Genomic DNA, 24,539 nt, shown 5'->3' on the forward strand with positions numbered 1-24,539 from the left:
AATAAAAGTATTTTTATTTCCATGTCTCGAAGTAGGTACAGGGTGCAGCTGCTGAGTAATATTGCGTAAGCGCGCAGTGAAATCGGTGATGTCTGTTGTCGTAGCTTCGCTTGGCTGGAAGAACTCGCCAGGCAGCCTTAAGGTTTCACCATATACAAGCTCTGCGGATGATGTCTTCAAGTCTTCTTTGAACGCGCATCTTATTCCTAGTAAGACTAGTGGTAAAGATTCTGTCCAGTTTTCCTGCGCGTGACAGACAATGGCTGATTTCAAATGCCTATGAAGTCTTTCGATGAGGCCGTTGCAGGCAGGATGATATGCCGTCGTACGTCTGTGTTTGAATCCGGCGATTTTTGCCAAGTATCTGAAGAGTGTCGATTCGAATTGGCTTCCGCGATCGGTGACAATGTCTATGGGGCAACCGAATCGGGATATCCAGACAGACAGGAGGGCTTTGGCGACTGTTTCGGCTGTGATGTCCATCATCGGAATAGCTTCTGGCCAGCGTGTGTAGCGATCTATTGCAGTGAGACAGTAGCGGTAACCTTGAGATGGCGGCAGAGGTCCGACGATATCAATGTGAACATGCGAGAATCGGGCTTTAGGTAGTTGATATGTTCCTAATGGTGCCTGGACGTGCCTCGTTACTTTAGAAAGTTGGCAAGCTGTACAGGCTCGTGCCCAGTTACGACAATCTTTGTTCATATTTGGCCAGATAAATCGGTCGGTTACAAGCTTCGCTGATGCCCTAACTCCAGGATGACTCAGCGAGTGTAAACTATTGAAAACTTGTCGTCGAAATTCAGGAGTCACGTAAGGTCGAAGAGTTGAGGTGCTACAGTCGCAGTATATGTCGGTGGCGGAACCAGGTATCTTCATCTTCTGCAGCTTGATGGTATGGGTTGTGTCACCGTCTAAAATGCGTTTCAGCTCTGAGTCCTTTCCTTGGGCTTCTGCAAGTTGTTCAAGGTCGACAGGCTTTTCTAGCTCTTCTATCCGTGACAGTGTATCAGCTACCACGTTGTCCTTTCCTGATATGTGGCGTATATCCGTGGTAAACTGAGATATCAGGTCTAGATGGCGAAATTGTCTCGGTGAGCAGTTTGACTTGTGTGACGCGAAGGCGAAGCACAAAGGCTTGTGGTCGGTGTATACTGTAAAAACTCGTGCCTCTAGCATGTGTCTGAAATATTTGATTGCGTTATATATAGCTAGCAGCTCCCGGTCATATGGAGAATATTTTTGTTGAGCGGGGTTCAGCTTCTTCGAATAAAACGCAATCGGCTGCCAATCGTCTCCGTGCTTCTGCTGAAGTACTGCGCCAATCGACGTATCTGACGCGTCTGTGACAAGTGCTAAAACGGCTTTACCATCTGGGTGTGCTAGCATGGCTGCGTCACATAGGCTTTTCTTACAGTCGTTAAACGCCTTTAAAGTGTCGTCCTGCAACACAACTGGCTGTGATCCTTTGACTGATCCAATTAGTAAGTTGTGCAGTGGAGCTTGTAACTGAGCTGCTCGAGGAATGAAGCGACGATAGAAATTGATCATTCCCAAGAATCTTCTGAGCTCTTTGATGGTCTTGGGAGCTGGGAATGTCTCGATTGCTTCGACTTTCGCTGCCAGAGGTTTCGTGCCTTCCGCCGAGATGTGATAACCGAGGAACTTTACTTCCGGTACGCCAAAGGTGCATTTGGCGGGGTTTATGACCATGCCGTAGTCCCGTAGCTTGCCGAACAGCTGTTTCAAGTGTTCTTTGTGAGCCTCTTCATTCTCCGAGAAGACGAGAAAGTCGTCTAAGTAGGCGAATACAAAGTCCATTTCTCTTGTGACTTCGTCTACGAACCTTTGAAATGTCTGCCCGGCGTTGCGGAGGCCATATGACATAAAAGGAAACTCATACAATCCAAAAGGAGTCGCTATGGCAGTCTTGGCGATGTCGTCAGGGTTTACCGGTATTTGGTTGTACGCTTTTACTAAGTCTATAGTAGAGAAGACGTTACAACCTGATAGCTGGTGGGCAAAGTCGTGAATATGGCGGAGAGGGTAACGGTCTGGGACAGTTCGTGCGTTCAACTGACGATAATCTCCGCAGGGTCTCCAGCCGTTATCCTTCTTCGGTGCAAGGTGTAATGGCGAAGACCAGGGGCTTGACGATGGGCGCGCTGTTCCGTTCTTGAGCATAGCTTCGAATTCGGCTTTGGCAATTTTCAGCTTATCGGGAGCTAACCTTCTCGGTGTGCAGTGCACCGGTGGTCCTTCGGTCGTCGTGATGTAGTGCAGAGTACTGTGCTTCAATTCGCGGTGAATACCAGGTGGCCGTGTTATCTCCGGGTAATCTTTCAGGATATCATTATACTTCGACTCACCGTTGAGGGTTTTGACGGAAAACACGTTGTCCTCTGGAGTCACGGCTGTGGCGATAGCTGACAGTAGTGTAGTGCAGTCTATTAAGCGCTTTTGGCGGCAGTCGACAGCTAAATTGTAATGAGATCGACGTCGAGAGAGTCGACGCCAATGATGGCTTTGGAGACATCTGCTACGACGAATTCCCAATAGAAGTCTCGGCGGAGCCCGAGATCTAGGCTCAGCTGAAGGTGACCGTAAGTATTGATAACTGACTCGTTGGCAGCGTACAGTTCGTAGTTGGTTTTTGGTCGATATTCGCGTAATGCGGTTTTAGGAAAAACGCAAAGATCACTTCCGGTGTCTACAAGGAATTGCATCTTTGACCGTCGGTCCGTGACGAATAAGCGACCGGGTATGGGGCTGGGGCAATCGCTGGCCGCCATTATCGATTGCCCTGCTCGTTTCCCGATGAGAAGTCGCAAGGTTTGACGCATCTCGTCGCCTCTTGTTGGAACTTGAAGTGGTACCAGCATACCGGAAATTTGCGGTAGCTAGATTGCGAACGCTGCTGACTATAACCACGTCGCTGGCTGTCGCTACGCTCACGGTGCTGTGGCTTACCTCTATCTCTGTATCTAGGGCGAGATCGTGACCGCATTTCGTTGGTCAGCTCCTGCATCTGTTTTGTGAGTGCGGCGATTTTACTAACCATGAGGTCGGTGACTGATTCAGGATGGCCGGTTGTGCTTGCTACCTGTGGGGTACTTGGAGCGATGTCCCATACACGGTCTGCTAAATCCGCTAATGAATCGAGGGTGGACGTGGGCTGGGTAGCTACAGCTGATTGAATATTATGCGGCAAGCGGCTGGTCCATATGGACTTCATAAAGTCCTCAGGGACGTCCGGCCCGGCGACGTGTTGCAGGTGCCTTAAAAATTGAGAGGGTTTTCTGTGGCCTAAATCCTCATGGAGCAACATGGTTTTCAATTTCTTCTCCCGTGAAGCTGACAGACGCTTAATAAGCTCACTTTTAAATTTTTCGTATTTATCTGATGCGGGAGGGGATATAATTATGTCTTTTACCTCTGCTGCGTATTGTTGTTCCAGCTGAGATAGAACGTAGTAAAATTTCGTCGTATCCGAAGTTATATTCGATAATATGAATTGGCCCTCGACTTGCTTGAACCATACTTCCGGCTCTTGCGGCCAAAATGGAGGTATCTTTACGCCGACGCGGAACGTCTCGGCGCCGGTTGCAACATGTTCGTTATTTTTCCCAGGTGGGACACTCTTCACACTTTTAGCACGTTCTTCTTCGTTATCAGACATTATGATTGACTTACGGTTTCCGTAGGTTGTTATGGAAATTCACCAGAAGAAAGCTGCGGTATTTGTTCAAACGTCGGGTCACCAGTGTGGGTTATGTAGCGGGTCTTGCTTCAATCAAACCACAAAAATGTTCTCTTTATGAAGTCTATTTGAACAGAAAATGTCACACGTAAACAACACAGCACAATAAATAATTCAGAACGTGAAAAACAATCAATTCGCGTAAGTGTGGATCGGGCGCCGGTGAGGCGCGGGGCAGCGTGGAGTCGGCGTCGCGGCTGGGTGGATACTGGCGTGTCGGCCGGCGCGAGCGCGGGGCCTCTCGCCGCTGCGTCACCTGATCGGATGTCCCCGCCCACCGCGCCCGCGCGGCGGACGAAGGAGATTCGATAGAGTAGCTAGGATAATGTATGAAATATGAATATTGTAAGTATAGATATAGTTTATGATTTAAGTATTGATATTGATTTTAGTAAATTTATTTATGTTTATATTGCATGTGAATTTTTAATGTAAAAGTGAATGTTATTATATAAGTATTTGTGTTTATTATTTATGTTTAGTGTGATAGATATTATAGTATTAATGGTATTTAGTAGTTATGTATATAAGTAAATATTATGATGATTATTTAATGTTATATACATGTATTTAATAAAGATAGGTAAGTACAGTGGTTACACCACAGGCCTACATATCTTGACTTCAGCTAAATACACTAAGTTTCTGTTCTTTGTTACGTAATTGAAACCAATTTATTTAATATTAAATGTTTTATTTACAAAAAATACATGTGATCAATATCTGTCTCTTAAATACAAATTGTTATTCAAACTTGTTTATAATTTCTCCTATCCGAAAATGATTTCTCAGAATTCCTCGATTTTTTCTCGAAATGTTTATCGTCGAGATTCGGGCGCCATTCTCGCGTAGATCTCCGGGATATCGTAGTCGTACTCTTCCCGTTTCGGCGGCGTTTTCACTCCATTTTTAACTCCATACCCTGAAATAATATAAATTAAACGTTTTATACTTTTACAACGAAAAGATATACGTAAAGTGAAGCGGGTCAGTTTCAACTAGATGCAGTTGCAACTGATCATTTTTGTCCCATGTTTTACAATGTTTGCTTATTAAATAGTGTCGACTGGTATCCTGGCACGCGTGTTCAGTGGGTGGTACATGTGGAACTCGATAATACATGGAAAATATGGATGAGTTGCAATTGTCCCCAGTCCAAATTGTTCCGCTGTACCTTAATGATGTTGTTATATCCATAGACTAATTACACCTAGACTGACAATCCCTTGATCCGCGCGTAACACGTTCCCAGGCTAAAACCATAGTCGGCATCTAGCGGTGAGTAGCAGAATTATCAGCGATGTCACTTTCGTGGTTCAAACTGTCAAGCTTTTTTCTGTGGCTTAGTTACTAAATTGTTACGTACCAGTCTTCGTAGGATATTTAGACACAGTGTCGCCACAAGCACGACATCCACACTCGAGCGGCGACGCGACCACGTGAGGCTGCGTGCTTCCGTCCTCGCAGCGCAGCGACGCGGTCACTTTCGTGTATTTGGTCGCCTGGCAACACTCGCACTGGGAGTCGTGGCTGCCTGTCTCTGCAAATTAATATAAGATTCAAATCTGAATACAAAAGCTTAAGAGCGAGGAAACCATATTATAGCGATAGATGTAAAGCAAAGTTAGTTAGTACACGAGTATAGAGTAGTTATATATATATTTGGTATGTATAGTTATATGTATGTATATGTATTTGTAAATTATATGTGTACTTATGTTTAATTTATTTAGTATGCTTTCTTTTATTTCCTTTGTTTTGATTCTACTGTTGAAATTGTAGCACCGCTCACAGTCTCTCTGCTTAGCCTTGAGGTTGACTGGTAGAGAATGCCTTAAAGCATTAAGTCCGCCTTTTGTACTGCAAGATTTTCTTTTGTGCAATAAAGATTAAATAAATAAATAGAGCAGTGTGTCAACGCCAGTCGCACTATGTACCTAATCCCGCATGGGCTTTGAATTAGAGGTCTAAAGCACATAAATACTAATAAACTGCATGCCTCGGGGAAACCATATTATGGTTACGAAAGTAAGGCATTTCCCGTCTCGCGTGATCCCGGATTGGCGTGATCTGCGGTTACTGTAAATAGTGCCGGAGTAGCATGACCCACGACATTCTCGAAATCCTGGGACGGGAGCAGCATTCTCGCAGACGCCGTGTGCACGTTAAGATAGATCGGTAAACCATACTATGGTGATATATGTGTAGTTTATCTAACTTACGATTATTGTAAAGTGTGCCAGAATGGCATGAGCCTCTGCATTCTCGGAAGCCTGGCACTGGAGCCGAGTTTACGCAGACGCCGTGGGGACGTAAAGTAACTCTGATCAGGCCCACTGTCTCCGGTTGTGGTATTTCTTCGGGGTAGCACGTTTCTGTAACAAACAAAACATAGTAATTAGTATTGAAAACAAAACATTTAAATTAACATTTTAATCATGTCAACGAATATTTAAAGTCACATACAGGAGCCTGTGTGGTGACGGGTTAAGAATTTCACCACCCCCTTTTTTCTCGTGGGTGTCGTAGAAGGCGACTATGGGATATGGGTTAAATTGTGGCGTAGGCGAGAGGCTGGCAACCTGTCACTGGAATGCCACAGTTTCGTTTTCTTTCAACCCCTTATTTGCCAAGAGTGGCACTGAAGCTTTAGTAGTTTCATGTGCTCTGCCTACCCCTTTATGGGATACAGGCGTGATTGTATGTATGTATGTACATACAGGTCGAACGCGATTAATTAACATTATTTTACCTTTTTTCTCAACGTTAAATTAAATATGTGTACAAAGCGCGAGAACTTAGTGTTATATGTCAACGAATGTATGTATAAGTATCCATGTTTTGTAATTTGTCAAAAACTGTTCTAAAAGCAAATACCTGTTTATTTGTAAGGTCCCAAGCTTTCGTTAAAACATTGAATCACCTGGATAATTGTTCAGTTGCAGACATGCGCTCACAGTTACTTAGGTATCGCGTGGGGCTTTCAAGTGTTAGATCGAAGGTAGCGTTTAGATTCCGGCTCGCATCAGAACAATGAGATTTCTTATGTCATTGAGAATTATTTGCCAAAACAGTTCTGTATATTGGGATCGGCCGTTTTTTAAACTGGAGCCTTACCTTCTGGATCCTAAGAGTAAAGCTAATAAACCACTAGTGAAGTACAGTAACTCACTGAGAGCGGCGGGTTTCTCCTTGCACACGGTACAGCAGGTCTCATTAACTAGGTCCTCCGGCGCGCATGACGTCACGTCGGAGCACGGAACACGCGATGACGTCATCAGCAGGTCTTCGCCGCTTCGCTCGCAGGTGTACGTTGTGCAGTTGTCGGGAGATTTCCAGGTTGAACCTAGGTGTTAATAAAAGTACATAATGAATATAATGAAACTCTTACAGCTATATTGCTACGGGTAACAACACTTTTCTGTGGCAAGACAAGAGAGTTTAATAGTAACGGAAGGTGATTATAGTGGCACCACCTGTCATAGTAAATGTTGCGCCACTCTCTTCGTGCAAGTTTTCTAGCTACCGCTATAGTTCTCAATTGGCAACATTCGGCCATCCTAAACACACGTAGATGTTAACATACCTGCGTCCTTCAACTCATCTTCAACCACAAGAGGATCGAGTTTTTTTTTCTTTTTTCTGACCATCTCTCGACACAGGCTTAAAACTTTTGAACCTCAATTTTGACAATTTGGCCCATATTCTTAGCTTGCTATGTGTTAAAATGTCAAACATAATATTAGCGCCATCTAGCCGAGCGATCACCAAAGGTGAATCGCCAAGGTCACCGTACCTTTTTCGGTATGGTTTTGAGGTACGTTTTTTTCTTAGACTTTATCTGACTAAACGGAGTTACATATGTCTTTGACCACACACTGTTCTTGTCTGCAATGTCTACAACATATGGTTCCATACTCTCTTGCAAGTTATCGTGCAAGTCTAACTGTCGCTGTAGTTTTCAACACTTGTAGTTAACATACCTGCGTCCTTCAACTCATCTTCCACCACGCACTGCTCCTGCCTGCAATGTCCGCAGCACACACCAGGGGCTGGCGTCACGTATTTCCATCCTCGCTTGCAAGTCGTCGTGCAAGTCTCCACGTTAGGCGAGTGTGCCAGTCGGCCGGTGCCGTCGCGGGCGCAAGTGAAGTTCTTGCACGGGTCTGGCGACTGCCAGGTTTGGCCCTCCTGAAAGTAAAATAGTATAATTAGACAATTTTCAATAAATTTTCTCGCAGATAAAAATTGCTATGTAGGGAAAAGAGCGAAGATTGGAAACTGTGATGAACTTTTAAATGATTTATTTACGGGATTTGCTTAATCAACAATGGATAGGTATATAGAACTAAGATTAAATAGATTTTGAATTTTGTTTAGATATGCAATTGAAATGATAGGCAACGGATCCGTATTCGGATAACGTGGTACCATTTTTTTAAAGTAGTTACCTATAGTAATTGTGCTAAGTAGTTTAGTCGTCACGGAGTAGCAACGAATATCTTCAATACAAATATCTATTTCATTTGCTGCGTGAAAAATATAGTTTGCTAACACAAAGACGACAATAAATTTACATTTATGAAGCAATTATGATTCATACTTCGCCGAGTGGACGAAAACTACATAGCACAATGACCTACCCAGTATGTGTTTCTTTTTAACCCTCAACGCAAAAACGATAAATTTATGTCTGTCTGTCTGTGGCATCTTACCTCCCTAACGGATGAACCGATTTAGATTTAGTTTTTTTTGTGTGAAAGCTGAATTAGTCGGGAGTGTTCTTAGCCATGTTCCATGGAAATCGGTCCACTATGTCGGGAGTTTTTTCAAAATTTTAATTTTGGAGTGAGGTTATAACGTAGGCAGATAATTTCAATCGACAACATGTTTCCTAATACTTATTAGTATTTCCAAATCTACTGGGTGTGGGTAAAATTACATACCTGATAGATATCGTTGCCCACTCGGCACGCAACAGGCTCCTGCGTCTTGCAGCACTTGCCAGCTGGCTTTTCTTCCTTCATAACGAACTGCTTCTTCAAGGCCACGGGGACTTCAGGGCAGGTCTCGTTTGAAGTTTGAACTTGCAGCTAGAATATAACATTAATAAATAAAATGGATATAGAAAGTCTTTTTGGCTAACTATTGTACAATTTTATATTAAATTGTTATTTAAGGTGGCTCGCTTTCCATACAAAAAACATCTACCATTTATTTAGTCACCGCACACTACAACTAAATAAAAATATGCGCATACATCTTTTATACATTATCCATCGTCGCAGTATTGAACGAAATACATTGTTTCATACAGAAATCATGGACAAATCCATGTGAATTTTTTATTAATTTTACGAAAATGTGCGTGCCAAATTTTGTGTACAGACACAGAGCCGTCATATTTCGCGCATTTTTAGTTGACATTATCATCAGTGACACTTTGCTCTTGACAAGTAATTATTTAAAGATATTGGTTTACTTAACTCAAGCAGACTCAGAAATAATGACGCATTTTGTCAATAAAGATACATATCGTGTATTTCGACACTGCTAGTGTAAATCGAAATGGCGTCTCGGTCAAACGCATTGACTATGAAGCAGAAGATCTCGAGTTCCATTCCGGAGTCTTTTTTAATCATTTGAACTTTTTTTGGATTTATTAAGTTTTTTTTATATTTTTTAATAGAATAAATATTCTATTAAAAAAGACTCTTACTATATTTCTTTCCTATTTTTTATTTTCATACAAAAATACAATACAATCTTTATTGTGCCTTTGTTGATAAAATAAAATATTACACGTCAGGTCAGGTACATAGGTCATAGTGTGGGCATAGTATTAGTAATGTGCTGACTTCCTTACATTTACTGAGCTAGTTGACCTATGTTATTGTTGTGTGAATGTTTTTCTTCAACAACTAAATAGTTATATTTATATATATGAATATGTATGTAGGTATGTGGGTAGCTTTTGCACATTGTAATTTTTCCTCAGTCACCCGTTGAGCTCAGAGACCACGAACGCTGTAGTGTTCGAAACGTAAATTCATTATACACGATTTAATCCGTTTTGAGTAACTATCGCGGTAACTGAAGACAATATTAACTAAATGGTTACAAATAATAATTATCATCAATATAATCTGGTCCAGGCAGGCAATTATGGTCGCGCGATAAATGATAAAACATCTGGCCGTCCCTATAATCGCACTTACTAATAGTGCGACAGGGACGGCCTGATATTTTATAGTCTATCGCGCGACCATGCTACCCGTGCTGTACTAGCTTTTGCCCGCGGCTTCGATTGCGTTAGAAAGAGACAAAAGTAGCATATGTCACTCTCCATCCCTTCAACTATCTCCACTTAAAAAACATGTCAATCCGTCGCTTCGTTTGGCCGTGAAAGACGGATAAACAAACAGACACACACCCATTCTTATTTGTAGTTTTAGTATGGATTTGACATTTTACATATATTTAAATAATTATATACGTATAGCCTAATTTCGTCGGTAACAGCGTGTTATGTAATGGCGTCGTTGGTGAACAGTCGCCTGTCACGCCGTGAAACTGCGTTCGAATCCCGGAATTCTATAAACTTTTTGTATTTTTTTTGGATATAAATTTCGTATTTTAACACGCTTTTATTAGGTCGTCGTGTATGTAACTATGTATGTAATGGAATCTAAGGAAGCTAATTTAACCATCTTCCAGGAGTCGTAGCGTAATGAAAATTGGCAGCTATATGTAGTTCCGATGACAATACAATAATATGGTACTGTTGAGCTGATCTGATGATGGAGTCGGAAGATATGAACTGGAACTACATGATGGAACATCGTATCATAGCCGTTTTTGGGTTTCTTAGAAAAGTCTTGTAATGAACTTTGACTACAATTAGGTTTCAAGGTCTGATGATGAAGCCGAAAGATATGAACTGGAACTACATGATGGAACATCGTATCATAGCTGTTTTTGGGTTTCTTAGAAAAGTCTTGTAATGAACTTTGACTACGATTAGGTTTGAAGGTCTGATGATGGAGCCGGAAGATATGAACTGGAACTACATGATGGAACATCGTATCATAGCTGTTTTTGGGCTTCTTAGGAAAGTCTTGTAATGAACTTTGACTACAATTAGGTTTCAAGGTCTGATGATGGAGCCGGAAGATATGAGCTGGAACTACATGATGGAACATCATATCATAGCTGTTTTTGGGCTTCTTAGAAAAGTCTTGTAATGAACTTTGACTACGATTAGGTTTCAAGGTCTGATGATGGAGCCGGAAGATATGAACTGGAACTACATGATGGAACATCGTATCATAGCTGTTTTTGGGCTTCTTAGAAAAGTCTTGTAATGAACTATGACTACGATTAGGTTTCAAGGCCTGATGATGGTTCCGGAAGATAAGAATAGAAAAAAGGGGGGGCTCGAGGGGGAAGCATGAAAGAAAGATCAACGTAGTATTTAAAATAAGTTGGGTTAGCGTTTTCTTGCGACCTTTCAGAGCAAACAAAGGGGGCTCGGGGGCGAAGCCCCCGCATAAAAGAAAGATCAACGTTGTATTTAAAATAAGTTGGGTTAAGATTTTCTTGTGATCCTTAAGAGTAAAGAAAAGGGGGCTCGGGGGCGAAGCCCCCGCATGAAAGAAAGATCAACGTAGTATTTAGAATAAGTTGGGTTAGCGTTTTCTTGTGACCTTTAAGAGCAAACAAAGGGGGGCTCGGGGGCAAAGCCCCCCGCATGAAAGAAAGATCAACGTAGTATTTAAGATAAGTTGGATTAGCGTTTTCTTGTGACCTTTAAGAGCAAACAAAGGGGGGGCTCGGGGGCGAAGCCCCCGCTTAAAAGAAAGATTAACGTAGTATTTAAAATAAGTTGGGTTAGCGTTTTCTTGTGACCTTTCAGAGCAAACAAAAGGGGGCTCGGGGGGCGAAGCCCCCCCGCATAAAAGAAAGATCAACGTTGTATTTAAAATAAGTTGGGTTAAGGTTTTCTTGTGATCCTTAAAAGTAAAAAAAAAGGGGGGCTCGGGGGGCGAAGCCCCCCGCATGAAAGAAAGTTCAACGTAGTATTTAAGATAAGTTGGGTTAGCGTTATCTTGTGACCTTTAAGAGCAAACAAAGGGGGACTCGGGGGGCGAAGCCCCCCGCATAAAAGAAAGATAAACGTTGTATTTAAAATAAGTTGGGTTAGGGTTTTCTTGTTACCCTTAAGAGTAAAGAAAAGGGGGGCTCGGGGGGCGAAGCCCCCCGCATGAAAGAAAGATCAACGTAGTATTTAAAATAATTTGGGTTAGCGTTTTCTTGTGACCATTCAGAGCAAACAAAGGGGGTCTCGGGGGGCGAAGCCCCCCGCATAAAAGAAAGATCAAAGTTGTATTTAAAATAAGTTGGGTTAAGGTTTTCTTGTGATTCTTAAGAGTAAAGAAAAGGGGGGCTCGGGGGGCGAAGCCCCCCGCATGAAAGAAAAATCAACGTAGTATTTAGAATAAGTTGGGTTAGCGTTTTCTTGTGACCTTTAAGAGCAAACAAAGGGGGGCTCGGGGGGCGTAGCCCCCGCATGAAAGAAAGATCAACGTAGTATTTAAGATAAGTTAGGTTAGCGTTTTCTTGTGACCTTTAAGATTAACGTAGTATTTAAAATAAGTTGGGTTAGCGTTTTCTTGTGACCTTTCAGAGCAAACAAAGGGGGGCTCGGGGGGCGAAGCCCCCCGTATAAAAGAAAGATCAACGTTGTATTTAAAATAAGTTGGGTTAAGGTTTTCTTGTGATCCTTAAGAGTAAAGAAAAGGGGGCTCGGGGGCGAAGCCCCCCGCATGAAAGAAAGATCAACGTAGTATTTAGAATAAGTTGGGTTAACGTTTTCTTGTGACCTTTAAGAGCAAACAAAGGGGGGCTCGGGGGGCGAAGCCCCCCGCATAAAAGAAAGATTAACGTAGTATTTAAAATAAGTTGGGTTAGCGTTTTCTTGTGACCTTTCAGAGCAAACAAAGGGGGGCTCGGAAGGCGAAGCCCCCCGCACGAAAGAAAGTTCAACGTAGTATTTAAGATAAGTTGGGTTAGCGTTATCTTGTGACCTTTAAGAGCAAACAAAGGGGGACTAGGGGGGCGAAGCCCCCCGCATAAAAGAAAGATAAACGTTGTATTTAAAATAAGTTGGGTTAGGGTTTTCTTGTTACCCTTAAGAGTAAAGAAAAGGGGGCTCGGGGGCGAAGCCCCCGCATGAAAGAAAGATCAACGTAGTATTTAAAATAATTTGGGTTAGCGTTTTCTTGTGACCATTCAGAGCAAACAAAGGGGGCTCGGGGGCGAAGCCCCCCGCATAAAAGAAAGATCAAAGTTGTATTTAAAATAAGTTGGGTTAAGATTTTCTTGTGATTCTTAAGAGTAAAGAAAAGGGGGCTCGGGGGCGAAGCCCCCGCATGTAAGAAAAATCAACGTAGTATTTAGAATAAGTTGGGTTAGCGTTTTCTTGTGACCTTTAAGAGCAAACAAAGGGGGGCTCGGGGGCGTAGCCCCCGCATGAAAGAAAGATCAACGTAGTATTTAAGATAAGTTAGGTTAGCGTTTTCTTGTGACCTTTAAGAGCAAACAAAGGGGGGCTCGGGGGCGAAGCCCCCGCATAAAAGAAAGATTAACGTAGTATTTAAAATAAGTTGGGTTAGCGTTTTCTTGTGACCTTTCAGAGCAAACAAAAGGGGGCTCGGGGGCGAAGCCCCCGTATAAAAGAAAGATCAACGTTGTATTTAAAATAAGTTGGGTTAAGGTTTTCTTGTGATCCTTAAGAGTAAAGAAAAGGGGGCTCGGGGGCGAAGCCCCCGCATGAAAGAAAGATCAACGTAGTATTTAGAATAAGTTGGGTTAACGTTTTCTTGTGACCTTTAAGAGCAAACAAAGGGGGCTCGGGGGCGAAGCCCCCGCATAAAAGAAAGATTAACGTAGTATTTAAAATAAGTTGGGTTAGCGTTTTCTTGTGACCTTTCAGAGCAAACAAAGGGGGGCTCGGGGGCGAAGCCCCCGCATAAAAGAAAGATCAACGTTGTATTTAAAATAAGTTGGGTTAAGGTTTTCTTGTGATCCTTAAGAGTAATGAAAAGGGGGCTCGGGGGCGAAGCCCCCGCATGAAAGAAAGATCAACGTAGTATTTAGAATAAGTTGGGTTAGCGTTTTCTTGTGACCTTTAAGAGCAAACAAAGGGGGCTCGGGGGCGAAGCCCCCGCATAAAAGAAAGATTAACGTAGTATTTAAAATAAGTTGGGTTAGCGTTTTCTTGCGACCTTTCAGAGCAAACAAAGGGGGGCTCGGGGGGCGAAGCCCCCCGCATAAAAGAAAGACCAACGTTGTATTTAAAATAAGTTGGGTTAAGATTTTCTTGTGATCCTTAAGAGTAAAGAAAAGGGGGCTCGGGGGCGAAGCCCCCGCATGAAAGAAAGATCAACGTAGTATTTAGAATAAGTTGGGTTAGCGTTTTCTTGTGACCTTTAAGAGCAAACAAGGGGGGCTCGGGGGCGAAGCCCCCCGCATGAAAGAAAGATCAACGTAGTATTTAAGATAAGTTGGGTAAGCGTTTTCTTGTGACCTTTAAGAGCAAACAAAGGGGGGCTCGGGGGGCGAAGCCCCCCGCTTAAAAGAAAGATTAACGTAGTATTTAGAATAAGTTGGGTTAGCGTTTTCTTGTGACCTTTAAGAGCAAACAAAGGGGGCTCGGGGGCGAAGCCCCCCGCATGAAAGAAAGATCAACGTAGTATTGAGAATAAGTTGGGTTAGCGTTTTCTTGTGACCTTTAAGAGCAAACAAAGGGGGGCTCGGGGGGCGAAGCCCCCCGCATGAAAGAAAGATCAACGTAGTATTGAGAATAAGTTGGGTTAGCGTTTTCTTGTGACCTTTAAGAGCAAACAAAGGGGCGCTCGGAAGGCGAAGCCCCCCGCACGAAAGAAAGTTCAACGTAGTATTTAAGATAAGTTGGGTTAACGTTATCTTGTGACCTTTAAGAGCAAACAAAGGGGGGCTCGGGGGGCGAAGCCCCCCGCATAAAAGAAAGATAAACGTTGTATTTAAAATAAGTTGGGTTAGGGTTTTCTTGTTACCCTTAAGAGTAACGAAAAGGGGGCTCGGGGGCGAAGCCCACCGCATAAAAGAAAGATTAACGTAGTATTTAAAATAATTTGGGTTAGCGTTTTCTTGTGACCTTTCAGAGCAAACAAGGGGGCTCGGGGGCGAAGCCCCCGCATAAAAAAAGATTAAAGTTGTATTTAAAATAAGTTGGGTTAAGGTTTTCTTGTGATCCTTAAGAGTAAAGAAAAGGGGGCTCGGGGGCGAAGCCCCCGCATGAAAGAAAAATCAACGTAGTATTTAGAATAAGTTGGGTTAGCGTTTTCTTGTGACCTTTAAGAGCAAACAAAGGGGGCTGGGGGGCGTAGCCCCCGCATGAAAGAAAGATCAACGTAGTATTTAAGATAAGTTAGGTTAGCGTTTTCTTGTGACCTTTAAGAGCAAACAAAGGGGGACTCGGGGGGCGAAGCCCCCCGCATAAAAGAAAGATTAACGTAGTATTTAAAATAAGTTGGGTTTGCGTTTTCTTGTGACCTTTCAGAGCAAACAAAGGGGGGCTCGGGGGGCGAAGCCCCCCGTATAAAAGAAAGATCAACGTTGTATTTAAAATAAGTTGGGTTAAGGTTTTCTTGTGATCCTTAAGAGTAAAGAAAAGGGGGGCTCGGTGGGCGAAGCCCCCCGCATGAAAGAAAGATCAACGTAGTATTTAGAATAAGTTGGGTTAACGTTTTCTTGTGACCTTTAAGAGCAAACAAAGGGGGGCTCGGGGGGCGAAGCCCCCCGCATAAAAGAAAGATTAACGTAGTATTTAAAATAATTTGGGTTAGCGTTTTCTTGTGACCTTTCAGAGCAAACAAAGGGGGCTCGGGGGGCGAAGCCCCCGCATAAAAGAAAGATCAACGTTGTATTTAAAATAAGTTGGGTTAAGGTTTTCTTGTGATCCTTAAGAGTAAAGAAAAGGGGGGCTCGGGGGGCTAAGCCTCCCGCCTGAAAGAAAGATCAACGTAGTATTTAGAATAAGTTGGGTTAGCGTTTTCTTGTGACCTTTAAGAGCAAACAAAGGGGCCTCGGGGGGCGAAGCCCCCCGCATAAAAGAAATATTAACGTAGTATTTAAAATAAGTTGGGTTAGGGTTTTCTTGATACCTTTAAGAGGAAACAAAGGGGGGCTCGGGGGTGAAACCCCCGCATAAAATAAAGATAAACGTTGTATTTAAAATAAGTTGGGTTAGGGTTTTCTTGTTACCCTTAAGAGTAACGAAAAGGGGGCTCGGGGGCGAAGCCCCCGCATAAAAGAAAGATTAACGTAGTATTTAAAATAAGTTGGGTTAGCGTTTTCTTGTGACCTTTCAGAGCAAACGTAGGGGGGCTCGGGGGGCGAAGCCCCCCGCATGAAAGAAAGATCAACGTAGTATTTAAGATAAGTTAGGTTAGCGTTTTCTTGTGACCTTTAAGAGCAAACAAAGGGGGGCTCGGGGGGCGAAGCCCCCCGCATAAAAGAAAGATTAACGTAGTATTTAAAATAATTTGGGTTAGCGTTTTCTTGTGACCTTTCAGAGCAAACAAAGGGGGGCTCGGGGGGCGAAGCCCCCGCATTAAAGAAAGATCAACGTTGTATTTAAAATAAGTTGGGTTAAGGTTTTCTTGTGATCCTTAAGAGTATAGAAAAGGGGGCTAGGGGGCGAAGCCCCCGCATGAAAGAAAGATCAACGTAGTATTTAGAATAAGTTGGGTTAGCGTTTTCTTGTGACCTTTAAGAGCTAAGAAAGGGGGGCTCGGGGGGCGAAGCCCCCCGCATAAAAGAAAGATTAACGTAGTATTTAAAATAATTTGGGTTAGCGTTTTCTTGTGACCTTTCAGAGCAAACAAAGGGGGCTCGGGGGCGAAGCCCCCGCATTAAAGAAAGATCAACGTTGTATTTAAAATAAGTTGGGTTAAGGTTTTCTTGTGATCCTTAAGAGTATAGAAAAGGGGGGCTAGGGGGGCGAAGCCCCCCGCATGAAAGAAAGATCAACGTAGTATTTAGAATAAGTTGGGTTAGCGTTTTCTTGTGATCCTTAAGAGTAAAGAAAAGGGGGGCTCGGGGGGCGAAGCCCCCCGCATGAAAGAAAGATCAACGTAGTATTTAGAATAAGTTGGGTTAGCGTTTTCTTGTGACCTTTAAGAGCTAAGAAAGGGGAGCTCAGGGGGCGAAGCCCCCCGCATGAAAGAAAGATCAACGTAGTATTTAGAATAAGTTGGGTTAGCGTTTTCTTGTGACCTTTAAGAGCAAACAAAGGGGCTCGGGGGCGAAGCCCCCGCATAAAAGAAAGATTAACGTAGTATTTAAAATAATTTGGGTTAGCGTTTTCTTGTGACCTTTCAGAGCAAACAAAGGGGGCTCGGGGGCGAAGCCCCCGCATAAAAGAAAGATCAACGTTGTATTTAAAATAAGTTGGGTTAAGGTTTTCTTGTGATCCTTAAGAGTAAAGAAAAGGGGGCTCGGGGGCGAAGCCCCCGCATGAAAGAAAGATCAACGTAGTATTTAGAATAAGTTGGGTTAGCGTTTTCTTGTGACCTTTAAGACCAAACAAAGGGGGCTCGGGGGCGAAGCCCCCGCATAAAAGAAAGATCAACGTTGTATTTAAAATAAGTTGGGTTAAGGTTTTCTTGTGATCCTTAAGAGTAAAGAAAAGGGGGCTCGGGGGCGAAGCCCCCGCATGAAAGAAAGATCAACGTAGTATTTAGAATAAGTTGGGTTAGCGTTTTCTTGTGACCTTTAAGAGCAAACAAAGGGGTTTGGGGGCGAAGCCCCCGCATGAAAGAAAGATCAACGTAGTATTTAAGATAAGTTGGGTTAGCGTTTTCTTGTGACCTTTAAGAGCAAACAAATGGGGGCTCGGAAAAAAGAAATACTTAAATTTTGTTTGAATTAGTTTAAATGTGACAATATTTTCTAATCGAGTCAAACAAAATCCCACTAGCTGAGAGCTTCAAAACAATGTATGGCGAAAGTATGTCTCTCTAATGTCTTCAAAAAGTCCGCGATGGCACATGTCTATACTGTCTATCTTTTACGGATAACTTGCTAGGTATAAACATTTTTATGATAATACCGTAATAAGAAGGTAGCCGCTAGTTATTATTAAGTAGCAATGAGCAATAAGTACACGTTAAGCCACAAATGGCATGTAAAATCCGCCTACTTGAAATGTATAAATGTTAAAAGTATTTCATTATTAATGACTAAAAAGTATAAAATAAATTAATAGTTTAAAAAACACTATAAAACACGCTTTTATAAATGCACGTAAAAGCCAAAAATAAATTATGGATCGTTCAAGTTGTCTCTATTTGTGAGCTGAAGTTTAAAAACTATGTGCTTTTAATTATAATATTTGATTGTAAAAGCGTGGGGCGCTGGAACAGGAAAGACTTTCTTGTAAACAAATACTAATCCGAACTTCCTGGCGAATGAAGTTGCATAAGAACATAACGTTTACATATGCCGCCTAAGGGTTACCAAAGAGAACCAAAGATATCTCGTCCACGAACAAGAACTCTGCATCCTGTCACTGTAGACACTTTCCCCTTTTGTACTTTGATTACCGGAAAAAAGCGGCGTTCTAAGTGTCGGTGACTGTCGACTCTCCTCGCTAGTAGCGCATATTTTGTCTGAGTTCGACAAACTGGTACCTACTTTGAACACTGACTTTTAATTGATTTGACTGTTTAATGTAGAACCTACTAGTCATGCTGCAACTCCAGTTAGCGCGTCAATCTGTGTAACCTCCTTCCCGTAATATAGCATTATTTGATTTATCAGCAAGTTATACAAAAAGTCTTTCCTGTTCCAGCGCCCCACGCTTTTACAATCAAATATTATAATTAAAAGCACATAGTTTTTAAACTTCAGCTCACAAATAGAGACAACTTGAACGATCCATAATTTATTTTTGGCTTTTACGTGCATTTATAAAAGCGTGTTTTATAGTGTTTTTTAAACTATTAATTTATTTTATTGACCGAGCAAGAATGGAGAGCCGAAGGTATCAATTTTATCTTAGAGAACATATTGATTTTTTTATTGTCATTTTGATTTTCTAATTATTAAGTTGAGATATAAAACACAACTTTTAATACCCTCGCTAAATATAATATATTCTCGAAATTACTCCTCCAAAAAAATCATTAGAATCGTACTTTAGAAACTAAAATTTATCTATACTTTTTGGAATTTTTTAAAATATCAGATTAGGATAATTATGTTAGAAATTCTGAGTTCGACGAACCCAAAAATTATTACCATGTAAGAGAATAGGTTTTTAATCTTTTTTGTGGAAAACGCTCAGTAACTACTGTACGAGTACATATACATTTATGTATAATAATAAAACAAAAAATAGTGTCTCATAGTGTTGTGTTCCTGCCGGTGAGTAAGGCTGCCAGAGCTCAACGAGGGTGCGGGGTGCTGACGACGGGAGGACTTACGGAACTAATTTGTTCCGTCTAATTCCTTTGAGTCGTCGGCAACCCAAACCCTCCTTTGAACTTGTACACTCCTTTTTGCTGTGCACACACAGCAAAGGGGAGTGTACAAGTTTCTAATGGGGCGGCAACGCGCATGCGACACTCTTTGAGTTGCAGGCGTCCATAGGTTACGGTGATCGCTTTCCATCAGGCGGACCGTATGCTTGTTTGCCACCGACGTAGTATTAAAAAAAAAAAAAGAGAAAAAGTCCTGGATTCGAACCCAGTACTTCCATGCAAATCATGCGATAACACGTATTTACCGCAAGGCTATTTAAACAAGCTGTCGCCGCGTGAAATTATCGTCTAGAAGGAATACAAAAACACTGTTTGTATGTGTGAGTGGTACTTAAAAATAGTGTAAAATAGTAAATTTATCTACATTAAGGGGATTAACGTTACAATGAGAAGTTGAATGTATGTTGTAATACGTCAATTTTAATATTAAATGTTCGCGAAGCATAATTGAAAGTATATAAATGCCTGTACGACTCCACAAAAAAATAAGACTGGTAATTTGCAAATTAACGCCATCTAACGCAGCCTGAGCTTCGGGTAACCTAGGCGAGCCACCTGCACAGTCAAAATCGTAACGTTTTTTACAATCAATACATAATATTGTGCCTTTTATATCAGTTTTCGATTTACATTTATGGCACGATACTGGTGTCGCCATCTTTTGGTCACTGGTTGTACTCTTAGTAGTTTTCTTTGACAACATATTTATACTAACTTATTGAGCTGGTAACATTAAAGTTGTTTCTTTGAGTGTATTGGAACGTATTCAACTGCTGTCACTGTCACTAGTGTCACTACTGGAATAAATTAATTAAGCACTGTGCGTTGAACTAGAATTCTTAGATATTCTCATAATATAAACAATTCATATTTTTTAAATTAAAGGAAAAATGGAAAAATTCACACCTCCGGCAGGACTCGAACCTGCGACCTTTGGCCTTGCCGGGGCCATCACGCTACCAACTGCGCCGCGGAGGCCTGCTGGATGTGTGCGAATTTATTCATGCATTCCCTCAATTCTCAACCGCCTTAGGGTGGCATTATAGCAAACATCTACCCGTAAGAATAGATCTTAACAGATAGCGTGATGGCCCCGGCAAGGCCAAAGGTCGCAGGTTCGAGTCCTGCCGGAGGTGTGAATTTTTCCTTTAATTTAAAAATATGTAATATCGCTCGCAGACATTTCTGCATGATAAGAAACAAATAAACAATTCATTTATTTTCCAAATCTACATTACATAAAACCTGAGCAATAATAGAAAAATAAACTATAGAAATATACAAGAGCTTCTTAGGACAAACAGTAGCCCTCACACTAGGTATATATTAGCCTGTATCGTGAGGACTGGAGCTTTGATCCTACGATTCACCAACCAGGTGCGGAGAATGTGAATTTGCAATAGGGATAAAAAAATGACATTCTGTTTAGTTCGTCAGTTAGATCGTCCAAAAATACTAAACACATATTTTTCGCTTTTTCTAATTAATGAAAAAATACAAAAATATAGAGCATCAAAGTTCCGGAGTGGGGGCTTGTGACGTCACTTCTAAGTAAAAACTGTACCTAGGCGTGATGTCACGCGAAACTTCAACGCACTGTACCGTCGTCTTTTTTCGTTTACTGACGGACTAATTAGTTTTTTTTTAGTCATCTCGCCTATTCTTAATGGAATAAAGGATCTTTAACGGTAAAACAGCTATTCAGATACCAAGAAAACTTGTATTTAAATCAGAAACACATTTCGACCTACAAAACCTTTAAGTTGCAGTGAGTCGCCTACTGAATCTTTACTCTTCGGGACAATCTATACGACTGCTTCCAAACGCTTTTGACGTGCTCCTAAAATATCAAAGCCTCATATATATTTGAGGATTTACTTGCCATCAGCCAACACACAGGTATTGTTCGTACGCAAGTCTGGAGAGTCCCAAGTTGTACCAATGGGCCCCTCCACACCAGTACACACACAGACCGCTGGCTAACACTAGCCACAACACTGTCTGTTGAAGGTTAACATCTTAGATTACTTATACATATGGTGTAGTTAGGTGATACTTACATTGCCATCAGCCAGCACACAAGTATAGTTCGTACACAAGTCCGGAGACTGCCAAGTTGTACCAATGGGTCTTTCAACGCCAGTACACACGCAAGCCACTGGCTTACATTTGCCGCAACACTGCCCGCTCGAGGGTTCAGCGGGGAAGTACTTCCAACCCTGGGAGAGACAATGTTGGTTAAAAAATGTTGTATTGCAAAAATTTATTCAAAAGCTTAATAAAAGTAGTTGTTTTGTACGATTATTTCCTCAAACTCTCGCTCAATTAGACATTGTATTACTAATGCAGTTGAGCTTCATCTCAGTAATATCTCACACATGACACAAATGTTTGTACTGTACACATAACAGTTGAAGCTGTCTAATGGCTCTAGTTTGTGAGCGTTGAATATTTGTATTGGTGCCGTGACCAGGATTATAGTCTGTGTCTTAAGATATTTAAATAAATGTAAACAAAATTTACCCTTAACATACTGGCCACTTGAGAGTAAATTAAAACATTAATCGACCAAATAAGAAGGTAAAAGACAGGTCGCTCAGTGACAAGTTTTGTATTTGGTTGGTTAACCGACAAATGTTGCAACTACCCGAAAATGTACAAATTATTTGTTTACCTTCTTTAAGTATACAGAGTGGGGCCTGTAACAAAGGCGAAGAATTGAACTCTAGGCTATTCTCCTTATACTGATCAACATTTGTTCGGCGACTTTTAAAAATAACTCGTATTTTGATTTTTATCACCCTTGAAAGTTTTTTCTAAGAGGTAATGTATTGCGAATTCTGTTAAGTCTAAAGTGTGACAGACAACGTCAATGACAACAATAATGGCGTACATTGAAGCTAATATTTATTTTGTATGAAATTGAAAAATAAAAAATTTAAAAACTTCATAATTTTTAAAAGTCACTGAAAAAATGTTGATCAGTATAAGGAGAATAGCCTACAGTTCAATTCTTCGCCTTTGTTACAGGCCCCACTCTGTATACTTATTACTTACCCCCTTATTCATAAACGTACACTTAAGTTATCAAGCAAATAAAGTTCGTTTGTCCCTTTCCGACGTTTTGGTGTAATAGAAAGGGACAAACGAACTTTATCGGCTTGATACTTTAGAGTATGTTTATGAATAAGGGGGTAAATATGTAAATAAAAAAATACTTTTAGCAAAAAGGAGAAAAATTACAGTTCCATATTAACAGTAGAAAGTACTCTCTCACAGTGTGATTGTGATCGAATGTCATTAAAATGGTCTTGTAGTTTTATCAACTTTAGTTTGTGAACGTTGAATATTTGTATTGGTGCCATGACCAGGATTAGTCAAGTCTTACCGGTTCGCAGTCCGTAGGGCAGGTCTGCACCGTTGTGACCTTCTCTAATTTGCCGTCCTCTATTTGTACGCACTGATAAGATTCGCATACGTCGTGAGGGTTAGTCCAGTTTTCACCCACCTGTACAAAAATAAACATGTAATGCTGAATGTTACAAAATTATAACGATTTTGATTAACAACTAACAGTCGATTCGCAGTTTACTTGGAAAGGTTGAGAGTGAAGTTTTTGGCTAAGGAGCCAGTTCAGTTCAGTTAGATCGCGAACTGGGGACAGGCCTAGCGGGACTGAACAGTCGAGTACTAATCATGAGATCCCGTGTTCCAATTCTACGTTTGCACGAATTGGTCACCGGCGCACTGCAGGGGGCTCAGGGGGGAGGGTAGTTGTCTCTGTCATTCTTTACTATATCCTCTGAGATACTCTCACTTACTCTGTACACGGTGTCGCCGGCCCGACACGCCACTTGAGCGGACACGGGGCAGCACGCGAAAGGCACAGGTCTGGGTTCCAGTACGAACTGGTCCCCGGCGCCGAGCGGGGGGCAGTCGGTGACGGCGCAGCGAGGGGTGGGGCCGGGGGGGGAGGGCTCGCAGCGGCACGAGCGGCACGGCCCGTCCAGCCACGCCGAGTCCAGCTGGAAGAACGTTGAGGTCAGTAATGATTCAGGTAAGATCGGAAGAAAGATTTTCTTTCGTACATTGTTAACTACTTACTTAGGCAATATAATCTGTCATCAGGGATCTTGTGTTAACATTTATGTACATAATTACACACATACATACATATATAATCACGCCTATATCCCATAAAGGGAAGGGCAGAGCACATGAACTACTAAGTTTCAGTGCCACTCTTGGCAAAAAGGGGTTGAAAGAAATTCAAATTGTGACATTGCAGTGACATTGAGGTTGCCAGGCTCTCGCCTATTATGTACATAATAATTTATAGTAAAACCAGACGTTTTCTTAGGAGTTAAATTTAGATTAAAGGATTCATATTCCTTTTTTTTTTATTGGTGAAACCTCTTAGAATAAATAGCACTTACATCTTTCAGCATGGTTTGTGGTGTGGAGCGAGCCTTTTCACCGCCTTTAGAAGCTGCCTCCCATTCTAAAGTCACCAGGCATTTATCGGCAGGTAGTTCTGTAAAAAAAAACAACAACAAATACATTAAAATGTTACCTTTTTTCGGTAATGTTCTGTAACAGCCAGAATTATCAATGATAGCACACACGTCATGATTTCACTGTCAATTGGTCTCTTACCGCACTTACGAGTATAACACGGTCGGCAGGCACTCGTGTTATTAACGACGCAAAACGTGTGATGAGGCGGACACGATATAGGAGCAGGACACTTATACACCGTGTTTCACTTAACACTAAAAACCTGAAAACCGTTTGTTCAGAATCGAGAGTAGAATCGATTGAGCTATATCTTGATGGGGGTAATATTTTTTGTTTTAAGTTGTACTCGTATTATTAGTTATTTTTTACGTGCCCATTCTACGAATTCGTAATACAATATTGTGCATATCACATTGCTAGAGGTTGTATACCTTTTTCAGTATTTAGGGGTATTAATAATGGCTGGTTACGTGGACGATTATTTTTTCCGCTACGAGTTTGACGTTGTTTGTCAGTATAATTTTAATGTTTATCATAAGTCATAACAAATTGAACTCGTACCTAATTACAACCTTGTCATTTTGCATGTTGGGTTTAAATTTGCTTACTGCGTCACCTGTCCAATTTGAAGTTTACTGTGACAAAGCTTTAAAGTGTTTTACAGTGACATAGCT

General features: G+C 41.7%; 2 protein-coding genes across 2 annotated transcripts in view; both read right to left on the bottom strand.

Annotated features, from left to right (window-relative positions):
* Positions 1 to 2,791: 2,791 nt before the first annotated feature.
* On the bottom strand, positions 2,792 to 3,679 carry LOC125228078. Its single transcript, XM_048132528.1, has one exon. The coding sequence runs from the start codon at positions 3,677 to 3,679 to the stop codon at positions 2,792 to 2,794; it is 888 nt and encodes a 295-aa protein (XP_047988485.1).
* Positions 3,680 to 4,535: 856 nt separating this feature from the next.
* LOC125228079 (hemocytin-like) overlaps positions 4,536 to 24,539 on the bottom strand; it is a 119,724-nt gene continuing 99,720 nt past the window's right edge. The window contains 10 exon segments of the mRNA XM_048132529.1: positions 4,536 to 4,682; positions 5,127 to 5,300; positions 5,983 to 6,135; positions 6,933 to 7,106; positions 7,744 to 7,951; positions 8,707 to 8,853; positions 21,408 to 21,566; positions 22,736 to 22,855; positions 23,169 to 23,372; positions 23,784 to 23,881. Coding sequence (XP_047988486.1) covers positions 4,579 to 4,682; positions 5,127 to 5,300; positions 5,983 to 6,135; positions 6,933 to 7,106; positions 7,744 to 7,951; positions 8,707 to 8,853; positions 21,408 to 21,566; positions 22,736 to 22,855; positions 23,169 to 23,372; positions 23,784 to 23,881 — 1,541 coding nt within the window. The 3' untranslated portion in view covers positions 4,536 to 4,578.

This window comes from Leguminivora glycinivorella, chromosome 7, assembly GCF_023078275.1.
Source record: "Leguminivora glycinivorella isolate SPB_JAAS2020 chromosome 7, LegGlyc_1.1, whole genome shotgun sequence".
In the NCBI taxonomy this organism is placed as follows: Eukaryota; Metazoa; Arthropoda; class Insecta; order Lepidoptera; family Tortricidae; genus Leguminivora; species Leguminivora glycinivorella.

Bases quoted from the DNA above. Each gene is read 5' to 3' on its own strand.
- LOC125228078 (XM_048132528.1), bottom strand. From the start codon at position 3,679: ATGTCTGATAACGAAGAAGAACGTGCTAAAAGTGTGAAGAGTGTCCCA.